Source organism: Elgaria multicarinata, chromosome 11 (genome assembly GCF_023053635.1).
Source record: "Elgaria multicarinata webbii isolate HBS135686 ecotype San Diego chromosome 11, rElgMul1.1.pri, whole genome shotgun sequence".
NCBI lineage: Eukaryota > Metazoa > Chordata > Lepidosauria > Squamata > Anguidae > Elgaria > Elgaria multicarinata.
The window spans coordinates 28,315,096-28,328,404 of record NC_086181.1 but is presented as its reverse complement, the minus strand read 5'-3'; the positions used below and the strand labels follow the sequence as shown (position 1 = coordinate 28,328,404).

Sequence of the window (13,309 nt, the reverse complement as noted above, 5' to 3'; positions counted from 1 at the left end):
ATGAAAGCCAGAAAGCCACCCAGTGATCAGTAGTCAGGGGGCGCGGGGGTGGAGCCGGTAGAAAAGGGTGGAGCTAAAAGTAGGGCATGGCTGTCATTTGACCCCCTGAGGTTCTTTACCGCTGGATTAGAAGGTATGAATGAAACTCACGTTCCAAAGAAAGAGAAGAGCCGCAGCCCTTTGGGCAAGGTGAATGCAGGGGACTGTAGTTGGGTTATTTCGGATGAGGGGTGGGTCGCAGGAAGCCCCCCACTGACAACCCTGCTGCTGATGCGCCACCGCCAAATGTCAGCATATTAGTGGGGGGTGGAGGAGACAAATGGGAGGGGGGGCTCAATGGGGAACAGGGCATATGGGGCTGCGGGAAGTTTAGTCACTCTGTTCTTGCTTTACTTTAGATGACGACAACTACGAGAACACTCAGGAAGAAGTGAAACAGGGAGATGTGGTTTTGAATGGTACAAACCTCTCTCTCTCGTACTGCCAGCTCATGAGATTGCTTCACCATTGGCTTCCTGCATTTTATTAGGAAATGGGGAATAGCCCACTCTAGCTGTCTCCTGGGCAACTGCAAAAAAGCATGCTACTCTCTCTGGGTGGGAAACCCTAATTTTTAGAAGGTTTTAAAAAAAGGGATTGTAGGGTTGTGTGTTTTGGGGTTGTTTTTTCTTTCTTTTTCTTTTTAAATGCTCAATGAATGGGAGACTGAATGAATAAATGAATCCTTGGTTCCAAAGGGTGGGAAAGTGGACTGATGAGCGTTCAGTCTTAGGAGTTGGATTAGGTTGAGACCTGGGGGAGCATTCAAGGCAAGTGTGGTGTAGTGGCTAAGGTGTTGGACTGGGAGTCGGGAGATCTGGGTTCTAGTCCCCACTCGGCCATGGAAACCCACTGGGTGATTTTGGGCTGGTCACAGACTCTCAGCCCAACCTACCTCACAGGGTTGTTGTTGTGAGGATAACATGGAGAAGAGGATTATGTATGCTGCCTTGGGTTCCTTGCAGGAAAAAAGGTGGGATATAAATGTAATAAATAAATAAATAAATAATAAGGCAGGCCCTACCATTAGACAGAGTGAGGCAACTGCTTCAAGCAGCAGATACTCGGAGGCAGTGGGGAGCAGCATTCCAGCAATTCCTCAGGAATACTCTGTCCGATTCGCTTTGTTGGAGGACAGAGCAATGTCCGCCAGACAGCCTCTCTGGCCCTCCTCCCACCCTCTAAACTTATCTGCTGCCTCAGATGTGGTGGAGGATGCTATCCAGTCACCAGTGTTGAAGATTCCATCTTCAGTCCAACCAGCTTCTGTATAAGGCCGTTGAGATGCCATCTTGTCCTTCACCTCAGGCAGCAAACTATCTTGGAATGACCTGTTGGGAGTAGGGAGATGTAGGGATGAGCTTGTTAGGCTTTAGCCCCATTGTGAAAGACAGGTGGAGAGAGAGGAGCCAAGGGAGTGATTGTGTGGGATATTTATAAAAGTTCCCGTTGTATCATGACGTAGAAGAGGCTCCAACGGGTAGGTTATTGTCCAGTTTTGGAAAGGCATTGCCAATAGCTGGCTGGCAGGCCATACATTAGAGCAGCCTTGCTGCTGGGAATGATGGGAGTTGTAGTCCAACACCTTTAAAAGGTACCAGGTTGGGAGAAGGCTGGTCTAAAGGCAACCTGCGTAGCCCATAATATTATAAGTAACTCGAATGATTTCCCCTTGGTAGTTCTCTCCCCTCAAAATACCACAGTTCCAAAAGTGTTATTCTCCCTTTAAAGATAGAAAACAAATATTGAGCATTAGTACGAGGCCCATAGCTGCAAAATGACAAAAGTTTGAACCCTGTCTTCTACCCATTAGACCTCATTTGTCAGAGCTTTCCCCAATCTGGTTCCCCACCAGATATGTTTGGACTTCAGTTCCATCATTTTCTGCTAGCAAGGCCAGTGGCTATCTTCTAGACTAATTTCCTCCAGCCTGGTACCCTCCAGGGGGGAATCCACACGTCGTACCGAGATCGCTTCTAAGCGATCCCAGTGCGGCGTGAAAGCGATCATGTAACTTGCCTTTGGAAGAGCCAACGAAGAGACGTCCTTCCTGCTGCCGCTGCCGCTGCTGCCACCCACAGACCTCCTCGCCGACCAGCGAGGAGAGCTCGGGGGAAGAAGGCGGGGTGGAGAGCTTCTTCCGCTCTCCACCCCGCCTTCTTCAGCCGAGCTCTCCTCGCCGGTCGGCGAGGAGGTCTGTGGGTGGTGGCGGCGGGAAGGATGTCTCTTCGTTGGCTCTTCCAAAGGCAAGTTACATGATGGCTTTCACGCCGCACTGGTCGCTTAGAAGCGATCTCGGTACGATGTGCGGATTCCCCCCAGGTCTGTAGGGCTACAAATGCCCCAGCCAGTGTAGCCTTCCAAGTGTGGTGGACCTCCATTCCCAAAATGTCCCTGGGGTCTTGGGAAGAAGCCCAGTTCCTCCTCAGACCTGCTGCCTGTTTAAGTGGAGATGCCAGCAATTGAATCTGGGACTTCCTGTGTGCAAACCCTTCTCCCCCTCATCCCCTCTCTTTCTTGCTGGACTTCATGAACTGACAGCCGCTGTTCTTCCTTCCACAGAAGCATCCCCTTATGAAAACAGCAAGGCGAAGACGAAGTCCGGCTCCCACAATTGGGACTCAGGTAATGGGAAGTGGAGGGGGCGCTATCCGTGAGGTGGGGCTGGCAGGTGTTATGAGAGCCTAACTTTCTTACCAACTGCTTTCTTGTGACCTACAGCGGACTCATTGTATGCTAACAATTCCCAGAAGGCCCTTAAGAATCAGGCCCAAGATCCACTTGACGAAGGTAGAATATCTGCGAGGTGTTGAGGCTGGTGCAGCCCATTGAAACAATAGATATCAAACGTCTGTTTATTTGTGTGCGCGCACGTGTGTGTTTGAAAAATATAGAAAATGTAGAAAATATAGTATTCTTTATTTCAAGTTACACTCTTTCACAAGCAAGAATGTTTTTGCAGTTCTCAATTTAATAGATACATTTACTTCCCCCCCCCACTTAATTTGAGAATTGGGAGACCTCTTCCTTTGAGAAAGAGTGTCATCTCACAACATGTCAGGATTAAAGGACACTGGAGCAATACCTTTGTCTTCTATCACTGATCACAGAGGAGGCCGTTTGCCTGTTCCCTGCAATTTTGCCTATGTTAAGGCATTTAAAAAGCCTCCATTGGGTTCCAATGGGGCCTTTTTCAAACCTAATTGCAGTGAAAGGGGGGCATTTGGGGGGCTGCTGGGGAGGGAAGGGCTGATCCTACTCTCCCCCTTCAAAAAATCATCCCCCCTTACTGCAATCATGCTTTAAAAAAACTGACTGTAGTGAGGGAGGCGCAATGTATAAGGGGCAAAGTATTAGTGTGTGGGTGGTGTGTGGGTGTGTGATTGGGGGGTCAGCAGTGGGATAGCCCCACCCACTTTGGCTCCACCCACTGTGGGTTCATGGCCTCCGACATGATTGTCCAGAACCAATTCAGCCCTTGGGCCAAAAAAAGTTTCTCCCTCCCCGGTGTAATGGGTGAGAGGAGACGCTTGGTGCTAATTTGTTGAATTTGGCCCAGAAACAGAGGAGGAAACATTGTTGCCATGGTAACATCTCTCCCAGCGACTCTGCACTGCTGCTGGCTGCAGATTAAAATCCTTGGTGGCCCTCACGCCAGCCCCGCCAGTCCCTGCTAGCAACTTTGCCTGTGGTAACCACGGTCCTGGTAATCGCAGCGAGTTGCCATGGGGATGCCATCCACTTCCCCCCTTCCATCCTGGTATGGCTGTTGCCCTGAGAAAATGCTCTCATCGGGGTTAGACGGGGTTGCCCATGACAACAACTCAAAGTACAGACACCACTCAAAGCCATTCAGTCCTTTCAGTGGGGGTCACGTCTCTCTGTCTCTCCTGAACAGATGGTGAGAACTATGAAAACGTAGAAGAGGAGCCGTGTTTGAGTCCTGGCGCAGCACGACTTATAGCAGGTACTGAACATGGGCTTTTCCAGAGAACCTTCTCTGTGCCCTGCAAATCCAGTGTATGATATTGCTCCACAGGAACTATGGGCGGTTAGGTGCTTATCAGTGCCAACAAGAGGTGCCTCTACACTTCAGACTTGAATTGGTTTAACAGTCATTTCCTCTCCTCTGCGGGGCTCTGGGGACTCGATCTCCGAAGGGAAGTAGAGCACTCAAAGCGAGAATTCTTAGCACCTTCAGCAAATGACGTCCTAAGAGTCTTTGCTATAAAACAGATTGTACTGTTGGTATGTCCACTGGAAGGTGGGAGAGAGCAGTTTCAGCAAAGATCAGGAGAGAGGTGTTGGTATGGTGGTGTTGACTGGAGGACTAATACTGCATACTTTGGCCTAGTTTGCATGCAACAACAGCCCATGGGTTGTTTGAACCATGGGTTGTTGGAGTCACGATCAAGGGAATGAGTGTGCTGACTCCCGCATGTTCGCCGCTTCCGTTTTGAACCAGTTTTAATCACCAACCTGGCTTAAACTGAAATACATGGAATACAACTATTGGGAGATGATACTTCTTTTGATGCAACTTAAAATGCCACTGGCCTTTGGTTTCTGTCTCTGCACCCCAGGTTTGCGCCTCCAGCTGTCTCTGGACCCACCTGTGGACAAGCAGGATGGGGGCAGTGAGGCCTCTACAGGTAAGCATTAAAAAAAGTTGCTTCTGTGAATTGCAGGAATCTCAAAGGTGATCCTGGTAGATCTTCCAGACTTGATTGATGTGTAGAGTTGCTATCTTTTTACTTTTGAAATTATCCCTCCTCACATCCTGCCCCTTCCCTTTTTCCTACCATCTATGTTTCCACCCACATCCCTTCTCCACCCAATCATTCTTCAGCAGGAGCAAACAGTTAAGTACAGTTGTTGAAGGGTGAAGATAGACGTATATCACTTCAGTGGCACGTCTGCTGCGGAAAGAGTCGGTGCATGTCCAATACCCATGCACCTTTCTTCAAAGGATAGGACTTGGGAGGTAGAGGACCTTGCTCTTCTAGCACTGGGGTGAGCAACCTGTGGCCTTCCGGACATTTCAGCCCACAACACTCATCCGCTTTAACCAGCAGAGGAGGGATGGGAATTGTAGGCCAAAGCATCTGGAGGACCGCACATTGCCCACCCCTGTTCCAGAGACCAGATTCGCACAGCACCAATTAGCTGGCCCTTGTGGCAGTCCTTTTGCCACTTCCCCTCCCATCTCTGAGCCGATTTTAGTGTGACCAGATGCAAATAAGGACATGCAAGCTACCCCCGATGGAATTCCCCCTTCTGTGCAACTATTAAAGGTGCAGGAGCCCTGTCCTCTTTTACACATAGCCCAGAAAAAGAGGAAACACATCACCCCAAAAGAAGACCCACATATACTCAAATTTTACATGTGCTAATTTGTATGTATAGATGCAAAATTAGAATTATTACTACAATTAACATAGAAATAAAATACATCTCTCCATTATGGGGATGGCTGTGTCCTGGGCTTTGTCTATAAGATTCCGCTTCACCTCCTGATCTCTCCACAAACTCCACAGCATCACCACTGTGAACCGGAATCAAAAGAGTAAAATGGCAGGAGTGAGCACAGGCTATCCTGCCTGGGAAAAATTGGAGCACTGTTGTCAGGTGGTGGGAATGGGGAGAAAATGGGGCTTACTTTGGAGTAGACCTGGATGGGAGTTTGCACTACTGGCTATGTAAGTAGGGGCATGCCGGCCACTCACCAATCTCTTATTTATTTATTTATTGCATTTTTATACCACCCAATAGCCGAAGCTCCCTGGGCAGTTCACAAAAATTAAAACCATTCAAAGTATAAAACAAACAGTATAAAAACATGATATAAAATACAATATAAAAGCACAACCAGGATAAAATCAGCAGCAGTGCAGAAATACAAATTAAAAACAGCAAAGTTAAAATTGAATTTAAAATGCTGAGAGAATAGAAAGGGTCTTCAACTGGCATTTGAAAGAATATAGCATAGCTGCCAGGCGAACCTCCTTAGGGAGCTCATTCCACAGCCTGGGTGCCACAGCAGAGAAGGCCCTCTTCCTGATAGCCAACTGCTTTACTTCCAGCTCTCCTGCCTTTGGCTGCCTTTCTGGCTGCCAGTCCGCTGTTCTAATGATCCGGATGCAACAGTGGCTCCACTTCCAGCGACATGAGTTGCTCCGCTCTGCTCTAGCCTGCATTTTTTTTTTTTTTTTTGGAAATCCACAGCTTTGCACACTCGCTGCTGTGCTTCTTAAACCCACGGCCCCGCATCTGCGCTGGGATCCACCCCTGATCCACCTACTTTTTGTAAACCGCGAACTGAAGCCACCACTGATGCACGGAAACAACAGTAGTGACATTGGAGCAATGGGAAAAGTCGCAGTAAATTGACACTTAGAAAAAGCGCAGTTTCACGGTGAAAGGCCTGATGTGGTTGCAAGTTGGCGGCTGCGTCGTATAGGACAACTGCGCAGCAATGATGGGGCATTTAGCATGTATAGGTAGGCCCCCGGTGACTTGTATGCCTCCTCAGTCTGCTGTCCAGGTTCTAATTGTTGATGGGCAATTTGAAAGCACCTACTTTCCCTATTTATGGGTTCTTTATCTTTAAACAAGACTTGGACTGGACAGTCCTTCCAGCAGAGGACACCTTTGTATTGAGGACGGTCCTCTATAAAGTAGGACACATGGCCACTCTGATCTGATGTAATGTTCAAACAAACAATGAGAAAGAAGGCTGTGGTGTTGTTTTTCAAAGAAAGTAAATGAAGCACTAAACAAACATTAGAATAGATGAATGTGTTGGGAATTTGGAAAAACAAATAAACAAAACATGCCGTCATCCTGAAGCACGTGGGAGGAATTTTTTGACCTGTTCCCTATACATTTATTTTATTTATTAAAGTTTTATCCCACCATTCCACTACAAATAATCCTCAAGCCAGCTAACAACAATAAAATCCAAGAAGAACAAAATTATAATTAAAACATAAAGCCAAATCAGATTTTAAAAATCCATAGGAAAGATACAAGCAGCACCCACCAGTTAAAACCTATTACAGCAACAAGCAGCATAAAAGCCAAACACCTGTCTGAATAAAAACATCTGTCTACACTGGAAGTCAGTGTGGTGTAGTGGCTAAAGTGTTGGACCGGGAGCCAGGAGATCTGGGTTCTAGTCCCCACTCGGCCATGGAAACCCACTGGGTGACTTTGGGCCAGTCACAGACTCTCTGGGCCAGTCACAGTCACAGGGTTATTGTTGTGAGGATAAAATGGAGAGGAAGAGGAGGATTATGAATGCTGCCTTGGGTTCCTTGGGAGAAAAAAGGGGGGATATAAATGTATTTTTTTTAAAAAAAGGGAGGGGAAGCAGAGCTCACATTGGTTCCTTTTTGAAGATGTAGCTATCTCCAGCCAAAGCACCCATAAACAAGGCCCAGTCTAATAAACAGCTCATGTGGTGAAACTGTTTCTGGATTATACCAGAAGGGGTTTGCAGGATTAAATACTGGCCATTAAAAAAAAACCTCACTGGCCATTTAAAAGCACAATCCTTGTCTGCCAAAGAGAAGGCTGGAAACTTACTCCTTGACATCAAGGAGTGTCTATACATCTTTAAAGCCCCGCGGTGGCTGCAAATCAGTGCTGCATCAGTTATATGATGCTGCCACCAATTCGCAGCCATCGCAGGACTTTTCCCTGAAGCTGTTCGTTAGAAAAGTCGGGCACTTAACCTTCTGCCATGTAACCTTGCTCTGGCATCGAGCCAGGGGAATTCCAGGGCAGATGGTGACCAGTGATGGGTCACCGGAAACTAGGCAGAGGGCAGGGCCGGCGAGCCAAATGGCAACCAGAAAGCGCAAGCTGCCTCCTGCAATTAAACTTACCTGCTGCCGTCCTGCAGCAGCGAAACTGTGGGGTTTAGTGGCAACGTGGTGGCAATGGAGCGCTGTGAAGGCAGGGCCAAAGTTTTCTATATGTCCTTATTTATATAGGTGAGCATTCAATCATGCAATCTCCCACCTGCAGTCAGAGGTGGAAAACACCAGTTTTCTGTTGTGTATGTAGGGCAGACTTAAGTCTTGCTCACAATAGATCAGAATGCTGATGATGCTCACTCTTATAAACAGTGCTGATGTTCCCTTGGGGTGGGGAGACTTGCTGCAGCTGTCCTCTGCTATCTCCTACAAGATCCAACTTCAATCTACTACAGTGAGGCATACTTTCTCAGCCTCCATCACTATTCTCCCCAGAGAAATGCATCCACAAAGCATGCAGCCTCCAGCTGGTCAGCAAACAATATTGTCCATTTTGTCTCCAGCCTGGAAATTGGGCACTGTTCTTCTGCCTTGAAATGAATCATAGAATCATAGAATAGCAGAGTTGGAAGGGGCCTACAAGGCCATCGAGTCCAACCCCCTTCTCAATGCAGGAATCCACCCTAAAGCATCCCTGACAGATGGTTGTCCAGCTGCCTCTTGAATGCCTCTAGTGTGGAAGAGCCCACAACCTCCCTAGGTAAATGATTCCATTGTCGTACTGCTCTAACAGTCAGGAAGTTTTTCCTGATGTCCAGCTGGAATCTGGCTCCGTTTAACTTGAGCCCGTTATTCCGTGTCCTGCACTCTGGGAGGATCGAGAAGAGATCCTGGCCCTCCTCTGTGTGACAACCTTTTAAGTATTTGAAGAGTGCTATCATGTCTCCCCTAAGTCTTCTCTTCTCCAGGCTAAACATGCCCAGTTCTTTCAGTCTCTCTTCATAGGGCTTTGTTTCCAGACCCCTGATCGTCCTGGTTGCCCTCCTCTGAACACGCTCCAGCTTGTCTTGAATTGTGGAGCCCAGAACTGGATGCAGTACTCTAGATGACGCCTAACCAGGGCTGAATAGAGAGGAACCAGTACCTCACGTGTTTTGGAAGCTATACTTCTATTAATGCAGCCCAAAATAGCATTTGCCTTTCTTGCAGCCATATCACACTGTTGGCTCATATTCAGCTTGTGATCTATAACAGTTCCAAGATCCTTCTTGTTTGTAGTATTGCTGAGCCAAGTATCAGAAAAAAGACAAACACATTCTGGGCTTCGGGAATTTTCAAAAAGCTGAAAGCAATCTGGGTATGTCATATATTGGAAAGTTGCAGATCGTTAAATCATAGACAGGACCTCCATGTAACTGGGACCCTACGCCATAGTGTACTTAGCATAAATGACTCCATGCCTGCTTTTCCCACCAGGCTCCCAGTCCTATGAAGAGATGAATGGGGCCTTGTGCCCCACAGCAAGTAAGTCTCTCCACCTGCAGCCCAACACAAGCAACGAAGAGGGTGAGTGTCAAAACACCTGGCTTCCCCCAGGAGGGAAATGGGATCTAGTGGTTTGAGAAAATAAATTCTGAGGCTCTCCAGACACGGCGCATTAGAATTGGGGGAGGATGTGCTGAAACTCTAGCTGGTTCAAAGAGCTGCAGCCAGATTGTTGACAGGGGCTGGTTACAGGGAGTATACAACTCCCGTTAAAACAGCTCCAGTCTGTTTCCAGGCACAATTCAAAGTGCTGGTTATGACTTATAAAGCCCTATATGGCTCGGGTCCAGGTTATCTGAAAGACTGTATTCTCCCTTATGAGCCTGCCCGTGCTTTGAGATCTTCTGAAGAAACCCTTCTTTCAGTCCCACCAACTTCACAGGCGCGCTTGGTGGGAACATGGGAGAAGGCCTTCACTGCTCCAGTGCTTTGGAACTCTCTTCCCAGGGAAGCTAGACTGGCTCCCTCCTTGATGGGCTTTCGGAAGCAGGCAAAAACTTGTTTGTTCCAGCAGGCCTTTGGAGAATAATCTGGTCCTCCATCTATGTTAAGGACTTGTAAAGTTTATGTTTTAATATTGTAAAAAAAATTGTACATTTCTTTTCCTAGGTTTAAAATATATAGGTTTTAAATTTTGTAAGGCCGCCTTGAAGCCCAGTATTGGGCAAAAGGCGGGATACTACTACTACTACTACTAATAATAATAATAATGATGATGATGATGATGATGTTTGCTGACAGACAAGTTTCCCAACCATGTTCTTTCAGAGATTCAAATAATTAATGCTTTTACCTGAGAATTACTGTTCCAAACATACGTGGCGAGCAGCAAAAAGGAAGGCGTTGTTTTCTAATGTCTAGTTTACCAGTTGGTTAAGGTGGCCACCATTTTTCTTGGCAGGGCTCCTTTGCCTTTAAAAGAGGCATGACAAGCAGAAATCCAGCAGATGAAGCATTTCCCACCACTACCCTTATATAAATAGCAGAGAAAGCTGCACCTGCTGAATTTCTTATTGTCGGGGTGGGGGGAGTTGTACAACTCTACAATTTTTTTCAGTTGCCAACTATCCCCAGTCCTGTAGGTCCTTTTCAAGGAATTGGGTTGGGATTTCAGTTCATCTCTGATCAGGTCTCCCTTGCAGATGCTGATTCTTATGAAAATATGGAAAGCCCCAACAGCTTCAGTTCACGGAAGGAATGCAGCTTGGATCCACATGGAAATGGTAAGGGGATGGGAGTGGAGAGTTGAAAGTATTGTGTACGTGGGAATTTTCTGGAGCCATTTGGGCCCATGCACTTTCAAGCCTGTAAGCCAGCCTTTCTCAACCTGGGGCGCTCCAGATGTGTTGGACTGCATCTCCCAGATGCAGTCCAACACATCTGGAGCACCCCAGGTTGAGAAAGGCTGCTGTAAGCTCCATCACACTGGGGGTTAACATGCTTCTACCGTCGCTTCTCTGCCCGTGCTTTCATTTCTCAGTTACTTCCTCTTCCAAAAAGAGGAAGTACCCAAGAAGCATGAGACCCATTGAGTCTGCTGTTCTAATGGCGCTGCTTCGGCAGGAGAGAGCAGCAATTCCGAGTTTAAAAAAAATCGGACTAAATGAGGGTTCTTTTTGTCGTGCGAGGAAGGCCAGAAGGGGTGGAAGGTGCGTATGCGGCAGATGACGTCATGTGAGGGACCTGAGCAAAGTCCGTGTGTGCCCAGTAACAAGCGTGCAATAAAACGCTCATCAGATGGAGCTCTAATAGTTCTTACTCTTACACACTCTCTGGAAGAAATCCAAAATCCATAGTCGGGCAATAGCTTTACAGGAAAGGCACCAATCTGGGAGGAAGGAAGCGGGCCACAAATTGACTGATTCAGATGGAACTTTGAGTTTGCTAATCATCTGGCACCAAGATAGGCATGGCCAGGCTACTGCAAAGGGCCCCCACCCCAGCAGAGGCCCATGGAGAAGCCCCCCCCCCAGAGTTCCTCCTCCTCTTCACCATTGCTTGTTCACCTGCCTCTTACTCTGGCACAGGCAATGGTGGTGGTGAGAAGGAGTAGTAGTAGACTTCACTGCATTCTTGTTCACTGGTTTGCTGCTTGTCAAGGAAGCCAGTGATAGCAACGATGAGAAATAGGTAGAGGAGCCATAGCGGCTGGTGACAATGGAGGTGAGAAAGTAAACTTGCTGAAGGAGTGGGGCCATAGAGGCAAGACGTCCCAAGGGCCCTCACAAACCTAGAGCCGATGCTCACCTACAGATCTAGAAACTTGGATTATTATCACTGAACTAAAGGCTGAAACTCTCAAGTTGCTGAATTCTGTGCCTAATACCAACTTCCACGTCTGCACAGAATCGCAATCTACGAGGGGTCTTGGTCATAATTAAGCGATGACCCTGGATTTTCCTAATGGCTCCTATTGTTACCTGCGTCCTCTTCTTTGTTTTCCCACCCCCCACAGGTCCTGCCTTTGGTTCCACACGGCAACATCTCTCCAGTCCTTTCGGAGCTGATCTTAGAGGGGGCCTGCTGTGTTCAGATTAGAACTAGCCAATGGATGGGGGCAGGAGCAGGAGCGTCACCCTTTGCAACTCCTTTCCTCTCTCAAGCCAAGGTGTTTCTACCCAGACTTTGGGACCAAGCACCTTGCTGCACAGAGGTTTTCAGCATCCTCGATCCCTAGGAGCGGATGGGGGGGGGGACGGGACTTCTAGAATGCTAGAAGAGGGGCCTGCAAGATCACACTCCTAGGTTGGGTTTCCAGCAGTAGGAACAGTAAGGAGTCCCATGCGCCTGAAGAGGAAGCAGAAAGGACACGGCTGGAGACAAGCAAATAGTTTTTTGAGAGTTGAAAATGGATTGAGAGATCATTTCCGGTGGTATAAATATCCATTTATTTTGTCCCGCAATCACCTCTGACCAAACACATTTTTGAAAAAGTACAAAATCCTGTTTACGTGTGCCTCTCTAGACAGACCATAATTAGAGCGCTGAGCCTGCTGTTCTCATTCATCCCTTTTGGCCAGATGTACAACCTTCCTTAGAGAATCAAGCTTATTTCCAGAAGTCAGCTCTGCGGAATGCCAATTAGCTGGCCCTTGTGACGGTTCGGAAGCGACCTTCCTGCACCACCAACTGGCTGTGCTGAGTTCCTGATTGGTTGCTTCCCCCCCCCCATCCGGTCCCTGCCCCCTCATCCTCACAAAAACATACTCCCCTCCTTGTCGCCTGGAGGCTGTTTATATGCTCTGGAAGCCCCAGGGTGGCTCCAAATCCATGCTGCGAAGGTTATATGACACAGCTGCCGATTCCGAGCCACCCGGGGGGAAAGAACTGAAGACCTGCAGCAGAAAGTCAGGGTCTTACCCTGACTTTTCCTGCCTGGACGAAGTCAGCACGACTCTTCCCTGTCTGTCCTTGCTTGGGCACTGTACAGGGGGGCGTTCCTGGGTGGAAGGCGGTCTCTCATTGGTCGCTGGAAGCCACAGAAGGGGGCCAGCCCAGCGAACCTAATGTCCGCCAGAAACCCCGCGCTGCCTGCCTTCGTGTAAATAAGTTGCCGCCATCCCATACCAGCGATACCGTGGGGTTTGGCAGCAGAGTGGCACCAGCCCTGCATCCTGGAAACAACCCCCTGGAGAGGTGTTCCAAGTGAAAACAAAACAAAACATTGGCTTTAAAAAGCTGTTGAATAAACATTTAGCCAAAATGGCTTGAAAAAGATGTGTTGTGGTATGTGTCTGGGGGTGGGGGTAAGGCCAAAGGCATGGCGGAATAATGGTGCAGAGAGAGAAGAAATGGGCAGGTGTGGGGAAGAAGAGTTTGCCCCATAGCAGGAAAAATTGCACCAGCTCCCGAGGGTAGGCACGTCTGTAAACATCCTACCAGAGACAAAAATAAACGAGTGTGTAGTGAGCAAACTCTTTCAAACCACCTTCAACTCTCTGTGTGGGGAACGGATTGTTTTGTCA

The 13,309-nt window shown here is 47.9% G+C and overlaps 1 protein-coding gene across 1 annotated transcript in view; it reads left to right on the top strand.

The window, feature by feature from the left end:
- The window catches only part of CD19 (CD19 molecule), a 31,367-nt gene extending 18,844 nt beyond the window's left edge, over positions 1 to 12,523 (top strand). The window contains exons 10-17 of the mRNA XM_063136878.1: positions 399 to 458; positions 2,602 to 2,664; positions 2,761 to 2,829; positions 3,938 to 4,006; positions 4,623 to 4,691; positions 9,276 to 9,365; positions 10,487 to 10,567; positions 11,800 to 12,523. Coding sequence (XP_062992948.1) covers positions 399 to 458; positions 2,602 to 2,664; positions 2,761 to 2,829; positions 3,938 to 4,006; positions 4,623 to 4,691; positions 9,276 to 9,365; positions 10,487 to 10,567; positions 11,800 to 11,882 — 584 coding nt within the window. The 3' untranslated portion in view covers positions 11,883 to 12,523. The remainder of the gene's footprint in view (positions 1 to 398; positions 459 to 2,601; positions 2,665 to 2,760; positions 2,830 to 3,937; positions 4,007 to 4,622; positions 4,692 to 9,275; positions 9,366 to 10,486; positions 10,568 to 11,799) is intronic.
- The last annotated feature ends 786 nt before the right edge of the window (positions 12,524 to 13,309 follow it).